Below are 20,824 nucleotides of genomic sequence, written 5' to 3'. Positions count from 1 at the left end.
TTTTTTAAAAAAAATAATAAGCTTCACATAATACCACGAGTATAATATAAAAATAGAAATTATTAAAAAAAAAAAAAAACGAAAATGTAAAAGTGTAAGTGTTTATAAAAAAAAAAAGAGTAATTTTGAGCAATATGTACAGGGTATGTAAGTTTACAGAAAATGTAATTTTTTATGCTATTCAAAATAAATAATACTGCTTTTTCTGATGTTAATAAGTAGTGAATAAGAAGTCGACCGATATTGGCTTGCAATTAAAGGCTTTGGCTCTCGATAGAATTAAAGTATGCCAAACGATACTTCGTGGTCTGCATAATGAGTATTTGATATGCTACGATGCATAGACCGATTCTCAAGGAACTTGTTAAACCACACGTTAAATTGCCATGTGAACAAATGACTTCGAAATCTAATCTGTATTACAGTAGCGCGTTCGAAAGTAAACGTGAAATGTGAAAATCCACGGAAAAATGCGAACTACTGAGTATGTATTAGACTATCAAAGGCACCGATGACACGGATGTATGTTCGATAAGTAAAATCGTACTGATTCTACTTAGCCATAGTTAAAATTTAAATTTCGTTTTAACACAAAGCTATGTGACAATTCAAATCACGTATCTCAATTAACAACGCAAAATAAGAAATTTTATTCATGACATTATTTGATACTTTCTCTTTAAATAATTAATTAGAATACTCATTTCCCTTCATTTTTTATAATGATACGATGATAAATTTGATCATTATTTCAACATTTTGGAATATTTGACAAAAAATATAATTGTTTTATGAAATTATATTTTATTCACATTTTTTATAATAATATGAATTATGAACATGTATTATTTAAAATGAAAAAGATATTTGAATTATTTAGATATGACGCGACAGTTTCAAAATCTGAACCGGATATTGTCAATTTACATTTTAATTTAACTATATTTATCGATAACGATGAATATATTTTTAGAAACTCGAAAAATTTACATTATAATAAAAAATATTATTTTACATAATCATTTTAATCAAGAAAATTATTCTAATTGCAAATTGAAATGTTTTTTTATTTATACATGATTAGTGTTGTATAGTGTCCATTTCGAATGTTTCATTTTTCATTTCCGTTCCATGTTCCGTCTTTTCCGGTGTTTAGACAAGTGGTGTGGCGCGAAACGTCAGTGCAACTTAGTGTGATTATTTGCCGGTTTATTTGTGAATATACGTCGATTTACAGGTGAGTTATGTAATAATGTAAGAATATTGACTTTACTGTAGCTAGTTCACGTAATATTTGCGGTTCTTACAAAGATATTGCGAAAATTATGGTCGGTTGGCGCGCATGCGATTTTTCTCCCGCGTACTATACAAGTGCCTATTCCATTCGATATGTAGAACAGATAAAATCACGAAAATATATATTCTACCGAATATAACTGCTATTTGAATACAAATTTTTAATGTTCTTTGCGAATACATGGTCTATTGCATATGTATATTCATTTTCGAACGACCAGAATTTATGTCAAGAAATATTGAATATTCATGTTGAAATGTTGCATGTTAGCACGGCCATGTTTTCTGTTATTTGAATATACTACACACATATCTTTGCATTTTCTCAACTTTATATAAATTCTCTTCCTGTTCGTTCATTCGTATATTTAACGTGAATCGTTATTATTTTAAGGTAGAATATTTTGAAAAATCGTTAAAATATAAAAATTTTTTTATATCTTAATTATATATTTTCATAAATTTTTTATCAAAAATAATAAATTTTTTATTCTTTAGGAATCATCTATAATTTATATAATCCACTGGAATCCATGTAATCATATAATATACAGATGTCATCAAAGATGTAATCTAATAATGTGAGTAAATTGAAAATAACATTCAACTAATTTCAAATTAATCATATATTTTTAACAATTTATAATTTTTTTGCTAATATGTAATTTGTAATTTTTTTGTACCAAAATTCTGTACAATAATTCATTCTAATTTTACATTTTAACTAATTGAAGTGGCAGTGATTGGTATTCCTAATAAATTGCTAATTCTATTAGTTAATGGTTATTGCGTTAAAAATTTTCACAAAATCGCTTTAAAAAGTATTTATCAATCAACAAAGTAAATTAAGTATAAACGTTGCTAATATTTTCTGATTAAAATTTTATACTGCAATCTCCACTGTGTCTTTTAAAAGTAATTTATATTTACAAATATAAGGGCCCTGGGATTTATAGACTTGTACTTTACTTGTGAAATATAGCATAGGTTTATAATCAATAGGCATTAGTTTAAAGCAGAGTTTTAGTATATGTTTAGAAATGCATGAAAAATATCATGTTGATATCATATGTATTTCATTGATAAATTCATGAATTCATTCTTAAGGAAAAATGATTTACATAATTGTTTAAATTCGTTAAATACATTGCTCAAATTAATTAGGGAATTACTTATTGATATATCTGGTAACCAATTTTGTAATTTATAACATATGCATAATGTTTTTTATTCCTAATATTTGATCACATTTTCTAATTATTTCGAGCATTGTAATTCATTAGTTTATTATCTATTAGCTATATACAAGTAAGTACTGGCCCTGGTCCCATTCACACAAATCTTGCCTAGCTATTATTTACATTTTCGTCCCCATCTTATTTGTTATACTTGGGTAAATGGAATTACAGCGTGTCCGTGTACGAACATAGATATTAATTAAATAAAATTCATTTACGATTGCACGTATTCGATATCGATAATATAATCAACAATTTCATTAAACAAAGTACTGGCCATTTATTGACTACTTTCATAACGAAAAGTATCGAGATACCATTACTTTTCGTTGCGCTGTAAAAATTTAATATCACGATTAATAGAAACGCGAAAAAAATACCTTCGTTCTCGCTTGATATTTACACATCATACCTTATATAAACGATTATAAGGTTGAAGACCGGTTGAAGACGATTAAATACATAGTATTCTTTATTGTCTCGAAATCGTCATATCTTGCTTGCATCCGGAAATTTCCCGGATCTCTCAAGGATCGATCAAACACGATCGAGCGATCCCGCGGAATTAAAAAGCATTTTTTTTAAGCGACTCGGATCGCACATGACTTAATATCTTAATAAAAGCAAATCTGTGTTCGAGGAATCTGGAGGATTGGCCAACGAAGATTGGAAAAGTATCGTCCACACAATTTCAACGAGAACAGGATCCTCGGAAAGGAAAAGAAGCGCGAGAAATTCTCTCCCTCTCCAAGCTACATTCATTGGATTCGTCATGGACATCCGGCGAACACATCCGGCTCTCCTGCGATTACGATCTTCGTATCATCATCGAAAATTCCTCAACCGCAAGGATGTAATAAATAGACGTGGGACAAAAGCAGAGAGAAGAAGTGGCAAAGCTGCAGCGACGGAGGCGTTTACATTGGCAGGCGTCGAACGCTTGTAAGATAAAGCGGTTGGCAACGTTCTACACGTGTACACCGGTTTGTAACGCACGTTCCGAACACGTGCACCCCGCAGTTTGACGTGTTTATCAACCGATGCACCACGGTTGCACCGTGGTCGCTCTCCCGCTTCTGCAAACGCGTCAGACGCCGGTTGTCTGGCCTCCCTTTATCTCTCTCCTCACCGCACCATCTCACCCTATCTCCGTCTCGTTCCGTCTTACGTGATTACCGCACGAGCGCGCGCGCTCGTTAATTAAAGCGGAGGACTCTCGTTAAAGTCGATTGGCTTTTGCGCAACAAGCCATCGATCGGCGACTCGCGATCCTCGCCGTGATTACCCGGAATTGAGACGTTAATCCTTCATTCTTCCAACTGGCACGGATATTTATGCCGGGAATTACGAGGCTGGCGCGAATTGCGTTTAACTATTCGGCGCGAATGATTTGTCTCCGCGAGCTCGATCAAAATCTATCCGGTAATTCTTGCTCTGAGAACGCAATTAAAAATAATGTACGATTCTGGGAATTTTGCTCGACTATTCGAACCCACTGAGTCTTCCTGATTGACATGATCCGGAAGGGGGGAGGGAGGAGAAAGGGGAATGTAATTGATTACGATATCACGAGTCCCTTTCTCACCAGTCGTATTTGGCAATCCGACATATCGATTAACTACTTTTCCTTACGCTCGAAATCCACTTATTCCGTTTGTTTTCTGAGCGGATAAACGATGTTTCGTAGAACGAGAGTGTCTTGCCTTCTCTAGGATCTCGTTGTTAGATCTATAGGCACCGACTTCCTTTTCAGAGGAGGGCTGTCCCGATCGCTCACGTTCTCCATGTCGATTTCGTCCTCTTCCGTTTCCTCGGTGACGGAAGTGGGGGCCGACTTTATGGACAGATCTATGGGATTATCCTGCGGAGGTGGACAATCCGTTTCCAATCCCGGGCTGCATATTGGTGAATCGTTTTCGGAATGTTCCTTCGTAGACGCCGCTGTAGAACCTTCCTGTGTTCTCTGACTTTTTAACACCGCATCCAAATAGAATCGTTTGGTGTAGGTTTCTCCGATCTCTTCATTCGAACTCTGCCTCGTTTGCACATTATTGTTATGCGCATATCTATCGTTATTATTATTATTGTTATTATTATTATTTCCACACGAGTCTTTGCTATCGATACTTATCGTCGTGGTAGTGGTGGTGGTTGCGGTACTGATCGTACTGCTCGTATCCTCGATCACGGGCGAGTGTCGAAGTAGATTGGAAGAATGGTTGGGTACCAAGGGATGGGAAGCCCCGTGGGACGTGGCGTATAAATGATAGGGTGAGAACATGGTGAGACTTGGCGGTGGTAGGAAGGCGGGTGGAATCAAGGACATCCCACCGAGGTGAAAACCGAGGGGTAAACTCATCATTTCTTTGCTGAGCGCCGAAAGATCGGCGACCGAGGGTTGCAACTGCGAATGTAGGGGTCTGAAGCCTGGATGCCCCGAGAAGGCTGCTCTTCTTTCGGATATTTCCACAGAACTGTCGCTGTTGTGCGATTCGGGGGAGCTAATGCTAGGGGAAGTGGAGTTCTTGTAGTCGTCCAGGCCTAGCATCAGCACGTCGTCCTTTCGTTGGCCTGGGTGGAGTCCGATAGGCGGGCTCATTGGTTTTCGTTGTGGCGTAAGTGGTTGGTTAGATAGGGTCTGTTGGTAGTGTTGTTGCTGCTGCTGTTGCTGCTGTTGCTGTTCCTGCAGCAGACAGTGAATTTTGAACCAGTTCGATCTACGTCCGTATCGCGAACCTGATTTCGACATGCCCACGAGCAGGCATTTCCTTAGACGACAGGCCTTGCAAGCTGTTCGATTCTTTTTATTGATGACGCACTCCCCGCCATTCTTACATTCGGAGATACTGCTCAGATTATTGTAGGATCTCCCGAAAAAGGACTGAAACACAGAAGGAATACGTTTCGTTATTAATGCGATGATAAATCAACGGTATGATAATTTTTTTTTGTTCCCGTTAATTACGTCGACATAAAGGAATCAAGCTTCAGCTGAGGATTACAAAGGGGAACAAAATCTAGAATGCTCTTTAAATGCAAATTCAGAGGTCAAAGATTGGTTGTGAGATCTATCGCTACTGCAACGTGCATTGTGCCGCTCATAATGAGTACGGCAAAGTTGTTAGACGGTTGTAATAGTGCGTTCTCGTTGTCTCATTCATGTTGTGCAGCGGGAAGCGAGTCGGTGTGGGCGCGTGCGGCCTACTGTGCTCGCGCTAATTGCCCAAATGGTGCAATTTCACGATTCCGACACTGTTGCCTTTCCGTGTCGGCCCCCTTTTCTTTCTTTTCTGATTCTCCAACGCGCTCGATACACTCGAAAAACACCTCTCCGTGTTCCAATCCATTACATTCCAATGTATTTCGAATGGAAAATATCTGAAAGACCTATGGTAAAGTATCTCTTACGAAACCCGCGCGATTTAAGACCTCGTTCCTAGATATCGAATCGAACGTATACATTTAAAAAGCGGGACTTGGTATACGCGCCCTGAAACACCTACGATTTCCTGCGTAACCCGATAAGAAATTTCGTCCTTCGAAGTTAATGATCAGTCTTTAAAGAGACACAGGCAACGTGCGTACGCGATGTGCACTTTCGCTTTTTCTGCCCGCACGCACGCTATATTATTAATCGTTTCTGGTTCGTTTGTCCTGAAAACGAGCTCTTCCTGCGGCCCAGTGGTCCCGATGCGCGCTTCGCCGAGACCCACGGCCCCTGTTCCACTTGCCTTTATTTATCGGATACTTTAGAATTATAGGATTAGGATATATGAATTTTATCGCGGTATATAAATTAATAGCGAATTCAATGATAGATTCGAAGGATGATATGATAATAAGTGTTTGAAATATATAATCATTTTTCAACTTCGCGTTGGCTTTGATTTTTTGAACAAAACGTTTCTTTTAATACGTTTTTTAAACTCTGGGATTAAATTACATTTTCTCAAAGCAAATATATCTGTGTATTTTAGGTGAACGCGTTTTCTTTGACATTCGGTCACTCCACGTCCCGGATTGTCATCGGTGTGGTCTAAGGTCCTCCGGTTAATTCTAAGGTTCATCCGTGGCAAGGAAACAAGGGGACCCAATCCACGGGAGAATATACGCGACGTTTCAGAAGAGAGATGACACAATCGAGAAAATGCTACCGTTATTACGCCCCCCTCTCGCGCCTCGCGTTATGCAAACGGACACCACATCAAAGTTGCCGCAAAGCGTCTTTTCATCGTCAAAACCTTGCACAGTTGTTGGATCGTGCTACCTACGGTTTCCTTTCGAAAACCGCCCGATAAATAGACCGGCTAATTACGCCACACGGCTGAACTTTCGTGGCCTAACGAAACGTAGATATCTCTGACTCACGCTCCGGAAAAAAAGAAGAGAAGAAGAAGAAGAAGAAAAAAAGGTAGAGGAACGAGGCAGAGGTTGATATTCGTTCTCAATAGTTTCGACGATAATGAACCATTGTGCCGGTTTTCACCTGTTTTCTGTTCCCTTTTTTCCCTCTTTTTCTTTCCCATTAGCGCGACCCGATATAACCGCGAATCGGCTCGTTAGTCGACTATATCGATCGATCTCATTGTGGAACGTCAAGGACCGTGGCAAGTCGCGCGCGCTCTTCGAGTTTTCACCGTGGACGAGATATATCTCGATCGTGAGACAGATCTATGCCACGGGTAGACATTGTTTCAGGTTTGAGCACGTGCACGCGCGTTTCGTCAATTCGTTCGGATCACGGAGCGGGTTCGAGGCGGTGCTTCCGGCGCTTCGCACTTGTCTGCCACAATTGTTTCCGCCCTAGTTCACGATTACGTCATCTCGACATTGTTTCGTTTCGTTATTTTCGTTTTCAGGCCCATCGTAGCATGTCAGCCCTCCCCTCTACGCGCCTCCACTATTCTCCTGCCAACGTTTGCTTTTACGCTCGACTCGCGGCGGTTATTCATTTTTCTCTCAAGGATATTCGACATATCCGTTTTTCGATTTTTGGATTTTTTCGTTTGTTTAACAGGGAATGAAGTAGGCTTCGATGAGGGTTGCTTGATCAATTGAACTGATTGAATTGATTGAAAGTCACTTTAGGTTGAAATTACAAATATTTAAATAATTTTATGAAAACGACGTATACACTTTATTTTTCAAATCATTTTTTTAAATGATTAAATTCATAAACATCCTATTTGAAAATATATTGTGAAATTCGCATGCTTTCTTGTCACTATTGCAATACACAATAATTCTAATGTAACAATTGAAAAATATCAACGTGTAATACAAAATGATTCATTCGAATTTTATTATAGCTATTCTAAGAAATATTCGTGAATGTCCAAGTTACCGTGTAGATCATTTTAAACAGGAGAAATCAGTTCGATCGCTCTTCCTCCCTTTGAGCGTTAGAAATTCGGCTCTCCTTTTACACAGGCGACCGTTCATCGGTTCGCCAAACATGGTCGCTGTTACTTTCGGGGGGCCCCCGTTGACACGCATGCCTAGTCAAACGTTTAACCTCGGCCACGAGGCGGCTCGTGAAAGCGATCACCGTTTCTCAGCTTTGCGAAACTGCGGAAAAGATCGCCGTGAACAGAACGTGCAGAAAAAGAAGGAGGGGGAGAAAGAAAGAGAGAGAAAGAGATAGAGAAAAAATATCAGTTGGAAAATTTTTAACGTTCCATTCGTTCTTCTTTCACGATCTCTCTTACGCAGAATCCATCCATCGAGGAGAAACTCATCGAAACTAAAACTTGGACCGAATTACCGATGTTTGACCTTTCAATTATCCCGGTGTCGACACGAAATATCACTCCAACCGTTCCAACTTCGATCGCTATCTCGACCGTTCAAATTTCCAAGAAACCCGTATCGTATCGTCGAATGATCCATAGAAGACTCACCTTGCAGCCCTCGCAGGTGAACGCGCCAAAGTGGAAGCCTGCCGCGGGTTCGCCGCACACCTTGCACTGTTGATTCATCTGCAACACAAAAGATAATATTCTTTCCTGAATTCGTCCCGTTAAATTCGAATAAAAAAAAAAAAAAATTCGAAATCGAAGTGGAAATGAAATTCGCAATTCTTCGGATTACTGGCTTCCGTTACGGTAAATGACGAAACCGACGGGGAAAACAAAATCGATGTCCCCGCTCGCGTAACTCGCTCGTGTACATATTTCAAACGTTCGACAAAATCATAATGCGAGTCTTATCGTGCGCCCACAACCGATCGCGCGATTGGGAAAGAGAAGAAGCTCGTTGCGTAATTCGCCGGTTTTAGCGCGAATCGCTGGATCGTGGCAAAGCGGTGCGTGTTACGTTCAACGAGCGGAAAACCCTCGTGCACTTGCTTTTTTCCCCCCTCCTCCCCTCTCCTCTCTGTCGTTCTTTATTATCATTTGCGATCCCCTCTCCCTCCCTCCCTCCCTCCCTCCCTCTCTCTCTCTCTCTCTCTCTCTCTCTCTCTCTCTCTCTCTCTCATCTAGCCAATTCCTTTCGCCTTCTTTGGCCGCTCGTCCAGAAAACAGAATGAGGCCCCGCCGCGGTCTCGTTTTCACACCTCGTCGCTTTTATTCCCCTCTATCCCTCTATCTTTTTCTAGCTCGTAAATCGTCAAGGCATTTGCATAACACTTTAGGCGACGCTTTATTTTTTTAATGATTTTCGTGTCGAGTTTTCGTCAAGTCGAAAACGCTCTTCTTCTTCTTCTTTTTTTTTNCTTTCTCTATCTCCTCTTCTTTTCGTTTCTTTTTTTTTTTTTTTTTTTTAAGAGCGTGTGTGCATAGAGTGAATTACGAAGAGAGGGAGTCGAAGAGGGAATATAGGACAATAGTAGTGACCCACATACGTAGCCCGAAGGTTCTTCGCGGCATGTCTCCTGCGGCGACTTTCATACATGACAGACTGTCGCTAAATGGGAAAGTAAATCTCAGCTAATGGAAGAGACATCGATTGTTTGATCAACGGAGTCTCTCTTTCCTGACCTACACCCCACAGTCGTTGACACTTCTCATTCGCGGACGCTCGACGCCTCGACGTGCCTACGCATACTTTTAATTCCGCGTTCGATTCTTTTCTCAGTTCAGCCTAAGAGCCTGAGATCCCTCTCCTCGTCCTTTCCTTTCCGGAGGAAGCCACGAAGAGACTTTCAAAGCGCTCGTTCCACCTTTGTCACGAAATTTATATTTATCGGATGAACCACCGGCCGATGAACAAATGATGGACGCAAATCGTTTCCAACTTGGATTCCCGTTTTCTACTTGGATCTTTTCGCTTGGATTCGTGGTAACGGTATTGCTACAGAACATTTTCGAATCGCGAGGAAAAACTGGCCTGTCCACGTGAGGCAATCGTCGCGGTTTGCCTGCTGGACCTCGACGATTGCACTCGACTGTTGCACCCGCGGGATCGATCAACCACTGTGAAACGGAGAAAGATGTGATAAGTTATTCGAGTTGTTTGGGTGGAGAACCTGGGGCGGAACATCTTTCGAATCGAAAAAGATTTTTTGAAACTCAAAATTAAATAACAGGAAGACGAACCATTGATTCCTTACGCGAAAAAAGAAAAAGAAAAAGAGAAATGATAAATATTTATAAATGAGGATAGAACGAAGACAATTAAAATATCAAAATATCAACTCACGAATGGCGTTCTCGTTATATTTTATCATAAATTTAATTAATAAGAGAGATGGAGATTCTTTTCGACTTTTGGTTATTCTTGTTCGAACAAATAAAATTTTGGAGTAATGGATGATCGGTTAATCGAGTTTAAACGATAAAATAATATCGGTAAATGCAGCCCTCCAGGCTCGGTTGATATTTTAAAAAGGGTATCTCTCTTCCATCTTATTGGGCTCGGCAGAATGATTGTTTTGGTGGCATTAATTAATAAATGATTGTCTCGATTCTCGAGTCGAGTAACACTTGACGATGCGCCCGAGCTCTCGCAACCTGCACTGATTGCAGGTGTGCATCCGGTGAGCTATTCAGAGGGTGCCTGCATACTCGAACGTTTCACGTTTCGATGCGAGGTTGCAACGTTTAAGCCATATTGTTACCAAGTTGTGTCGCAACGGATACGGCCTGCGCGGTGATACGGCCGTATTCTTGCGAGTTTAACAGAATAATACACGGCTCGAAAAGAAATGATAGATGATTTAATGTTCCAACAAATGACTTTTAATTATGACCTATCCGCTGCTACAATAAAATTGTTGATTAATTAAACCCGGCGATTCTATTGCTATTCGCGCCGATAGATCCTGTTCAGAAATTACTTAACGAAATTGCTTGTATACCCTTGTGTATCTGACGAATGCTCGAACGATAATTATTTCAAATAAGATTCGCTGGAAGATTGATAATACGAAGAAAAGCGAATCCTCCATTAATCGAGGAGGAGAGGAGGAGGAGGAGGAGGAGGAGGAGGAAAGCGAATTGCAAAGAGAGAGAAAGTTCTGAAACCTCTTCTTCAAACTTATCACGGTGTCACGTGTACGAACAAGTTCATCGGCAAGGAATTCGATCACGATCGTATCCCGAACGTTTTCGTTTTCGTATCCCTCGCGAAGAAAAGAGTATTGGAAACGCGCTCGTCGCCAAGATCATCGGGGAGGGAGGAGGGAGGGGGGAGGGATCGTCACGAGATCGGTTGGGGCGAGCGATTGTTGCTTGCGCTGGAAGCCGATCGAAGCCGTGAGAATCGTAACGAATGCTGGCGCGGCTCGTAACTTTCAGCGCGATCGGCTCTCCCGCCAACAAGTGGCGGGCGATCATCGCTCGATTTCCACGGAAAGACACACAGTCTCGAAGAACGAGAAGGAGTGCAGCCGTGTTGGCACGCCGTTCAAATCGATTCAAAGGGATCAATCCAAGTTCCTAGCGCTGCCTCGCTCTCGGTGATTGTCCTCCTTTCTAGAGCTGACCTTCTCGATAAAAACCACCTACCACGCTCTGCTCTTCCGCTTTACGCGCTTACTCTTATGCCGCGGACGTACACGCGTACACGTACACAATGGAGCGAGGATTTTGCTAAAAGCGACCAGTCACCATCTACGCCGCCTCGCGCATTAATTAAACGACGACACCGTAACCGTCCAATCGGTCTTGTGGTTTCTTAGGAATCGGTGGATTTTTTCTTCATTTACATGCGCGTGAAAGTCGTCGCACGGTTGTTTTAGCGGAACTATTTTAAATGACCGACGCCTCGTTACTTTCGTCGCGGCACGTCGTCTAAGCAACACGGACGTAGAATTTTCCTTTTTCCCACGACGCATGCCTCGGCAAATGAGTTTAGTTCCGTTTTCGAGACCACGATTCTGCACTATATTACGCTTTTACGACCGAATGACCCAACAACCACCCCTCTATACGATCCCAACACTACGGATCTTCGGTGTTTCCCTTAAACTTGCGTCCCTTATGTTCATTTTTAAGCCTCACCTTCGAGCTTGTAAAAAAAAAAAAAAAAAAAAAAAAAAAAAAGAGGAGAGAAAAGGTTTCTGGAAACCGTTATTTAAGTTTTTATTGGCGAAAAACGGCTCGTCCTCTATTTCCTTAAAGCACTAAAGCTAGCTGGAGTTTGCCGAACGGATCGGTGAGGGTAGGTCAGGTCACTTTTTTACTGCTTTTGCCGCTGCAATTATCGGAGGACTATTAATAAAATAAAAAGTAATAAAATAAAAAGCGATGGTCATTGTCGCCCACGTTTTTTTTCTCCTCGAGTACTTGCACTCGCTTCTTTTCAAAACTATATACCGATGATATATTCTCCTATAACGAGACGTTAAATTTCATCCGAGATTGAAAGGAAAATCGAGGGAAAAATATTCGTCTCGAATACGATGTTTTCGATTCGTTTAATTTTGGAAAAGCGGAAGGAAAGTATTTGGATGAGACCGCCATATTATTTCGTCTTCTCATCTTCGAAAAGCGGCGCGATCCAGTTTGCAGAGAGCGACTTCCGGTCTTTCGAAATGAAACGGCGTTCCGCAACGCGTGCTCCGGCGATCGGCCTTCGCGCGATCCAACATGGACCGTTTGTTTCCGATGCTATTATTCCATCGCTCTTCGATACTCGGTTTGTACAGATTTCTATCAAACTATCGCGCAATGCACCGTGCATCGCTCTATTGTATCGCTGTCAAATATGAAGGTGGCAGAAACGCGACGCAACGCACGTAACACAGTTCCCCGTGTACGTATCAGCTGCTCTGAATCTCTGAATCGCGATTTCGTTCTGCCGTAATGCGAAGCTCGTTATGAAATATTTCCAAATGACACATGTCACAATTTCGTTTCACTCTAATTTCAACTTTAACGATGCACAACAAGAGGGATATTCGATCGTTAAAATGTAAAGCGATATAATCTTCTTGCGTGAGTGTCTAATGAATCCAATAATTAGCCTAATCACAATGCCTGAAGGCGTTCAACGTGGAATCGGCCTTATCATGTCACTGGATATCCTTGTATTGACTAACTATGGAGGAATGTAAAAAGTAATTGCAAAAATATGTGAAACTAATATATTATATTTTGGATACGATATTTTGTCGAGAAAATTGATAAAACGAACGATGTGGAAAATGCAGAAGAACTCGATGCATCCATTTTTATTTTGATTTTCACGTGATCTAATAATTAAAGGAAATGCTTTGATATGTTATAAAATTAATGAGAAAAAGTTTCAAGATACAACAAATTTTTAAATGTCCAGAGAAATAACTCGAAACAAGCGAAACTTCGAATTTGTTTTCATACAAGTATTAGAAGAAAATGCAGCTTATCAAAATTCTTTTCTTTAAACAGGTAACTGCGATCGTTAAAGTATCGTTCCTTAAAAGCTGTAATAATTTATATCGATTTGCCAGGAATGAGTTTTTCAATGGATACCGCATTCCTCCATAGTTGCACTGCGTGGAACGGGTTAGGTATCGTCGAAATCGTGCGATTTTTTTCTCGTGTCGCGACCAAAGACAAAGAAAATGAACCGACAAGCACGCGCTCGAATTACGAAACGCACCTCCGTCCTTCGGTTCTTCTGCTCGACTCGTAGGCGTACCGATTCGTTTCTAAACGTGACGGACGATGATTCCGCGAAACAACGTGGTGGAAGAAGATACCAGAGACGATACGATCCTATGTTGTTAATTATTGTTCAGCGACAACGTTGATGCCATTCAAATTAAACCGCGATGAAGAAACTCGTAATTGCCAGTTGTCAGATTCGGGAATCGTTTGTTTTAACCGATCTCCTTTCGCGGGTAGACATGACATGATCACATACCTTGAACGAGATTAACACTGCGCGAGATTCATCGACGACAAAACGGACGATCCTCAAATAAGATACAGCATTCGACACTTTGTCATCACAATATATTAGGAACAGTTACGAACAGAATCACCAACGATCACTGATCGAACGGAGTCACTTGAAGCGTCGGACGAAGCACACAAGTTCCATACAAATTTTCCAAAGAGTTCACTCCGTGTCTGGTGAACAGCACCAACAAAAACAAGTGAAAAAAAAAAAAAAAACAAATGTCACCGTACAACAATTTTTCAATCTTGATCACACAAATTCAAATAAATCATAATTGAGAACAATTGTTCACGTTAACTAGTCCACGAGTACTCTGTTGCTCTTCAAAAACGTCACTCGGATCCTTTATAAAAGAATAATTCTCGGAAAAGTCCGAGTCCACTATTCCCGATGTATCGTACAAACGATGTGTCCGTTTCCCCGATTCACTATTGTAGGACCATCGTCGAAGTATCCATTGGGTCCAACCGGATAACGGAAGAGGTGGCAAGAAGAGAAGAAGAAGAAGAAAAAGAAGAAGAAGAAGAAGAAGAAGAAGAAGAAGAAGATTCTTGACGCGGCGATGACCGTTAGGTGAATGACTTTGGAAGGCGAGGGTGTCCACGTCGATTCTTGAATCAGCCCCCACCTCCAATTATTTTCTGCGGTCCCACTTCGTTCGCTCGATCGGTCGGCCGCTCCGTTCGCTCGCTGGCTAGGCTCGTGCGCTCTCGTAAGTATACATCGAATGGGCCTTATGGGCACACTGTGCGTCGGATCAGCGGAGAAGCGTGCAGGGTCCATCCGCGGCACAGGTGGGCCGCGGGTCCTCTCGTACCTTTGGTGGGGGGTCCTGCTGGACGATCGGAGGGATCCACTCGGTCCACGGGGAGGGGGTACAAGGGAGGGGCTTCACCGCTCTATCCCTCTCCTCGCCTCTCTTTCTCCTCCTTTGCACGGACCTCCTACCCTCTCGAAGAGCCGCTGGACCTGCGACGTATACACGGCTTTGCACACCGGAGCTGACGGTATTGATAACGATCCTCGCGGTTCCCAACACCTTTTCCTTCCCTTAAATCAAACCTTTTCGGTCGAAGTGAAGTAATCTCAACTCTTCGGTTTCGTTCGATTCGATCGGGATGTTATTTTGTCGATGAATTGAATTTTTTGTGAACCACTCTGGATATCTAATTCCTGTCTAATCGTCGTAGTTTTTAACACAATTTTCTTTTAAGATTCTTATCTTAAAACCTTGGTATAAACGGGTATAATAAGGTAGAGTAAAATTTCTTTTGTCCGAAAGTATTTTTATTTGAAGTTTGTTTGAATAACTTTTTGTCAACGAGTCGAGCTTTTATCGTTTGTATGATTTGCTTTTGATTGAACGTATAATTGCAGGCCGCTTGTATGATAATAGGGGTTATAAATGTTAATGACGTTATTACTGAATATTTATTACTATTATTATTTTTATTATTTTATTTTTAATATTAATTTCATTCGATTTTTCTTTCGTTTCTTTTTTTTTTAAACATCGAGGAAGATTTTAATAATCGATTATGCAAGAATCGTGTCGAGGTTGAATCAAAATCACGTTCAATGTTTTTTTTTTTTATTCCTTGGCAAACCATTTTTATTTATTTTGGAGGCAAAAAAAAAAAAAAAGAAAGAAAGAGACAACGTGGAAAGAAATACAAGGTATAGCGGAAACGCTGTCATAAACTATCTTCGAATATAACATTTTAGAGGAGGGGAAAAGAAACGAGCTTAATTGCGGATTAACCTTGCATCTTTATATTGCCCATACTAAAGTTCCTTTCTTTTTTTTGTCTTTCTTCTTCTTCTTCTTCTTCTTCTCCTTCCTTTTTTAACACGCTCGAGATACGGAGGGATACCGATTCGCAATTACTCATAGCGTTGCTCGTCGCTAAAATTAGTTTAAAAGAAATACCCTGTACTTGTGCCGAGTAACACGATTCTCTTTGCACGTGTCCTTGAAGATACAACCACGGCTGCTCGTAGATCATAGAGATCTTAATGATCGATAACACCTTTGGGGTTTCTGTGTTAGTGATATATGAAAGATGCTTTGGTATCCGCGCATTCCTCGTCGCCTTTCATTTCTTCCATTTTAATTTCACGAAATGCCGCTCGATTGCGTAACAATCCCGTGACAAAAGAAAACGCGTTTCGAAAATTAGTTAGTTTTCACCGGAATTCTCGTAGGTCAGTGTCGTGATTATTTTTGTGGTGATTACCTTCTACGATGCACATCCTAGGTGAGAAACGTAATTAACTACGTCTTATCAAGATGATAATTAGAACGATCCCCCGAGGCGTTTTTCTACGATATTAATATATTTCGTATCACTTCTCACGTTACAATCGTTTTTATTCCCCCCTTCCTTTTTTTTTTCCTCTTGAAAATTGAAAAAATATTTGTAAGCATCGTAAAATTTAATATTAATATCGGAGTATTTAACTATCTGGTACATAAGACACTCGTAAAATCACTTTTTCTGTAAATAAAGTTTAACTAGAAGTAAGTCGGAGTAGGCAATATTTTGTGAAAGAGATAAAGATTAAAGGAAATTTTAATATTTGTTCTTTTATGATTAATACTTATATTTAAACGAAATTAAAAGAAATTCGTCACGAATCTTTAGTTTTAATTCTTTATGAATATCAAATATGATATACGTTGACGAAAAATTTTAAATTGTAAATAAATAATCTTCGAAATTTCTTGTAAATATTTTTATATTTTAATTGCATTTTTTTTTAACATTTATAAGCGCAAAATATTGCAAACTGAAATGAAGCAAAAACTTTATTTGTTTCACTCTGACTATATTTATGACTAATTGTAAGAATAATATATCTGCAGGAGATATATTCGTATTACTTTCTTTTTCTAAATATTTGCTTGGAAATTCAAATCGTTCTAGTTCCTACATTTATGTAGAAAATCGTGATATCTTTCCAGTATTTGTTAAACGATCATCGTTATTGTAAATGTGGATCTTTGCAAAAAAATCTATTATTATATTTTGTGGGGAAGGATAAATTAAAGAAAAATGGTAATAGTCACAATCGATTCTTAAATCTTTTACGAATTTAATTAAGTTTAACTTAATTAAAAAGAACGCACAACATTCAGCTTTAGATGCACGTTATATTTTTCGCCTCTTACTTTTTCACAGGATAAAATTATTCCTCTAATCTTTACGAATGATCTATAATCGTTAAAATATCGGCGACTTGATGCAACAATAAATTAAATTATTATTTATTTCGGGTTATCCTTTATCAAAATAAAATTTTTTAGGATCTTCTACGAAGAAAGAAAAATATATTTTGGTTGAATCTGAACAACGAAGTTTTTTAAAACGCAACTATAATAAGAGGATGAGATTGTAATCCTACGAAAAAAATTAAAGCTTAGTTACAGTTTATATTTCCTTCTGGAGAACATCTACTTCCGGTAGAAGGGGTGTACATCGAGATGAGAATTAAGCGGACGCGGTTCATGGCGTCTCTCTCGTGTCTAGAAACGCAACAAGTTTCTACCTCGTCGACTTTGACGCGACCATAATTACGTTGCAGCGATGAAAAGCAATCACGCAGTTTCTGACCTTTCCTCGACTTTGTTGCGAGAGATCGAAACGCGGAGGGATTATCTTTTCTTGCTGGCAGGGCAATTGCGAGGACGCCGAGGCGGCACGCAATGCTAATCGCGAATGCAACGTTTGTACCACAGATGGCGCCACGTGCACCAACTCTGAGAAAACCGCATTCCCGGCCCCCATTCAAACGAGCTAATTAACGCTTTTTCCATGATCCGTTGGACAATCGTGTTTCTTCTCATGGTGATGATGGAATTCTCGATAGTCGTAGCAAAAACCAGAGACGTCTGGTGACAATCAATTAGGGAAACGAGTCGCAAGAATGCGTATCGATTATTTTTTTGCCATAATTCGATAATCTTTTTTTTCCCGCCTCTTCTAATTACCTAATCGACCATTATCGCGATTCGATGATATATTCTCAAAATATAGGAGTTTATTCACGCGTTTGATCGCTTGTTTTACACGTGTCAAGCTGCTCGAGCGCGAAGAATGCGCGCGTGTAATAAATTATTATAATCAGTCGATCGTGATAAGGATTATTATACATGCTAATTGGCGTTTTTCTACTCGTTTAACAAAAAATAATATCCGGCTCGTTGGTCTAGGGGTATGATTTTCGCTTCGGGTGCGAGAGGTCCCGGGTTCAAATCCCGGACGAGCCCGTGGAATTTCTTTACTTTTACTTTTTACCAACAACCGTGTACAACACTTTCATACGGTGCTGTGTTTCGAGAACACAGTCGTGCGTAAGTGAGGTTATGTTTCCAAAATGTCGCTCCTTTGATTTAATAAATTGGTAGTTTCTTTTTTTGGTAGTTTCTTTTTTTTTTTTTTTTTAATGGTCGTTGGAATATAATACAATATATTTCTTTCATTGATGTTTGATAATTATAATTGGACAACTGAATTTTTATTCATTTCTTTTTTTAAAACTTGCTATTGCTAAAATTATATGATTTGGAATTTGCATATTTGTATATTTATCGATATTTTATAAATTTTATTTCATCTGTTTATCAATGTTCTAATGTATCTTGTTAGCATATCATTATCATTTTTTATAATTATTTATTCTTAATTTTTAAATCGAAGCTAGATATTTTAATCAATTTACAATTACTTTTATAAAGGAAGGATTAATGGTAGAATTACTGATCTAAGTAAATATATCTAAATTATTATGTCTAGATAGTAGATAATTATGATTAATGTGATATAATGAAAATAATTAGATATACACATATATAATTTAATATTAATTATGTAAGAATATTTGTGCAGATTTTTAGAAATTGCAAATATAAAAAATTTAAAACTCGTCATTTTAGATAGTGGTAGTTCTAAAGTTAATTGTCGTGATTTGGTAATCGATCTCAAAGAAACTCAAGTGTAATCTTCTATTCGTGTAACTGTTGCCGTAGATTACTTAACATTAAGATATTATCTCGTTTTTGATGAAAAAAAAAAAAAAAATATGTGCAATGTCTCAGTATATGTTATGAGTTTCGTATCTCGTATAAAATATAACTTGATTTAATCGAATCATAGGATTTTAAATATTCAACGGAATATTATTAACATTGATTTTAGAATATCTCGAGAAGTTTTTGAAAGGTTCGTTAAATATCTTTTATATAATGACAAAATTTAGCAAATGTTTATTAAATTTTTTTATTATATAATAAAGATATAATAAAGATTTTTTCCAAGATTCCAAGATATATATATATATATATATATATATATATATATGTCCCACTTTCGTGATATTCTAATTTTAGTATATATTAATCTTGACAATGCTTTCCAATGCTATTACGTCGATTTTTCTCGAGAAATTAATGCATCAAAGTCGAGAGTCGCCAATGATTATTGCGAAATTACTCCTCTAAATGAGCGAATGCATCAATTTTATTTAATCAAATTCGCAAGTCACTTTCTTGTTTCCGACACCCTCGATGCAATTCGATAATGTCTTTTGAAACCTGTTTTCATCTCAATTTCTTCCACGAACATTAGTGCTCGTGTATTCTGTCCTTTCCATTAAGACCCTTTCTAATAAATCTAATAACTCTAATAATTCTAATAATTCACGCACAACTTTCGAGTAACCTAATCACGTAACTTGTATATTACGATTCAACGAAATTTGATATTTTTATCTATTTCGTAATTATCGATTTCTTCGGGATTAACATTCTCGATGATACACGCACGTCAAAAGTCTGTGTGTTGAAAATCCTTGAAGAAGAAAAGAAAAATTGCTGTCGCGCGAATGGCATAAGATACGAGTAAACAGAAGGTAATATAAGAAACGGGATATGGATGACCATGGTTGATCGATAGAGTACATTAAGGATGACGCGAATTTTAAAAATTATCGAAATCTACCATGTGTTAACTCTTACTCTACCGTCGTGTAAATTCATTGCGAGGATCCTTTCCCTGTCAAGTAATGACAGAAATAAACGTATCAAAATATTCGTCCTCGAAACACGTTTTATTACCGTGTTACTAGTCGGTCGAAGGATTTTTACCAAGGTTAGTCGATTATAATTATCGACACTGATTATTAATAATTATTTGTTACGATAAAATCGTAGGATAATTAAAGATTTTATAGAAAGATTAATAGAGCATTAATACGATGGAATAAAAGTCTATTTTTCTTGCAATAAAAATATCTCACGACGGGATAAAAGAACGACGAATACTTTAGATAGGTTAGTTTCACAACGTTCGTTGGTTACGCTGGTAGTCCGCTAGGTTATGTTTACTGTGTAAACAATTTGAATACACGACGTTGCGTTATGCTTCTCTCCTTTTTTCCTTCTTCTTTTTTTTTTTTTTTTTTTTTTTTTTCTTTCCTCCTCATCCTCTCTTTACATAATGAAGCAGTCGTCTGAATCGTATTGTGCATCGCGACATAGCCGCGAATCCGCGTGTATACAATCGTAGTTAATTCGGGGCAAAAGTTTCGACACTTGACAGACGGACGAAAAAAAAGCGGGCAGAAAAAAGTCTACACGAGGCGTTACACAACGTCTTGAGTCGTATAACGCGAAAGGGGCCATCCTTGTTTCTAAAAGTGAATGTTTGGCCAAAAATGTACGAGCGATCGGGGCCACGGCATTGCCATAGTTCGCGATCATGGTGCTCTCTCGCGGTTAGTTAGCAGGATTCTTTTTCATCGATGACCAAAAGAACACGTTTAACCAAAAAAAACCAGGATGCGCTTCCATTCTTTACGCTTTTTTTTTTGTAACCGTTGTGATTAAGTAATACGTAATTAATAAAGGCACCATTTTATTCTGATTTTTTATCGTACACGCTCAAAGTAATTACCGCTTCTCC

At 38.8% G+C, this 20,824-nt stretch overlaps 1 protein-coding gene and 1 non-coding gene across 2 annotated transcripts; one reads left to right on the top strand and one right to left on the bottom strand.

Moving 5' to 3' along the window:
* Positions 1–1,946: 1,946 nt before the first annotated feature.
* On the bottom strand, positions 1,947–13,981 carry LOC122717800 (knirps-related protein-like). Its single transcript, XM_043942213.1, has 3 exons — positions 13,824–13,981; positions 8,435–8,512; positions 1,947–5,415 (listed from the first exon to the last, which is right to left on the bottom strand). The coding sequence occupies exons 2-3, from the start codon at positions 8,510–8,512 to the stop codon at positions 4,243–4,245; spliced, it is 1,251 nt and encodes a 416-aa protein (XP_043798148.1). The 5' UTR covers positions 13,824–13,981; the 3' UTR covers positions 1,947–4,242.
* Positions 13,982–18,060: 4,079 nt separating this feature from the next.
* Positions 18,061–18,132, top strand: Trnap-cgg. Its single transcript has one exon. It is a non-coding gene; the product is annotated as a tRNA-Pro (tRNA).
* Positions 18,133–20,824: the final 2,692 nt, after the last annotated feature.

The sequence above is a fragment of the Apis laboriosa genome, unplaced genomic scaffold, assembly GCF_014066325.1.
Source record: "Apis laboriosa isolate Shangri-la unplaced genomic scaffold, ASM1406632v1 scaffold59_cov161, whole genome shotgun sequence".
Taxonomy (NCBI): domain Eukaryota; kingdom Metazoa; phylum Arthropoda; class Insecta; order Hymenoptera; family Apidae; genus Apis; species Apis laboriosa.
The sequence above is the reverse complement of the archived record's forward strand: the minus strand, read 5'-3'. Positions and strand labels throughout refer to the sequence as shown.

What these genes read in the sequence shown, in the direction of transcription:
- LOC122717800 (XM_043942213.1), bottom strand. Translation starts at nt 8,512, where the DNA reads ATGAATCAACAGTGCAAGGTGTGCGGCGAACCCGCGGCAGGCTTCCAC. An exon ending in TCACCTGCGAGGGCTGCAAG is followed by an intron (nt 5,416 to 8,434) that starts GTGAGTCTTCTA and finishes TCTGTGTTTCAG; the next exon opens with TCCTTTTTCGGGAGATCCTA.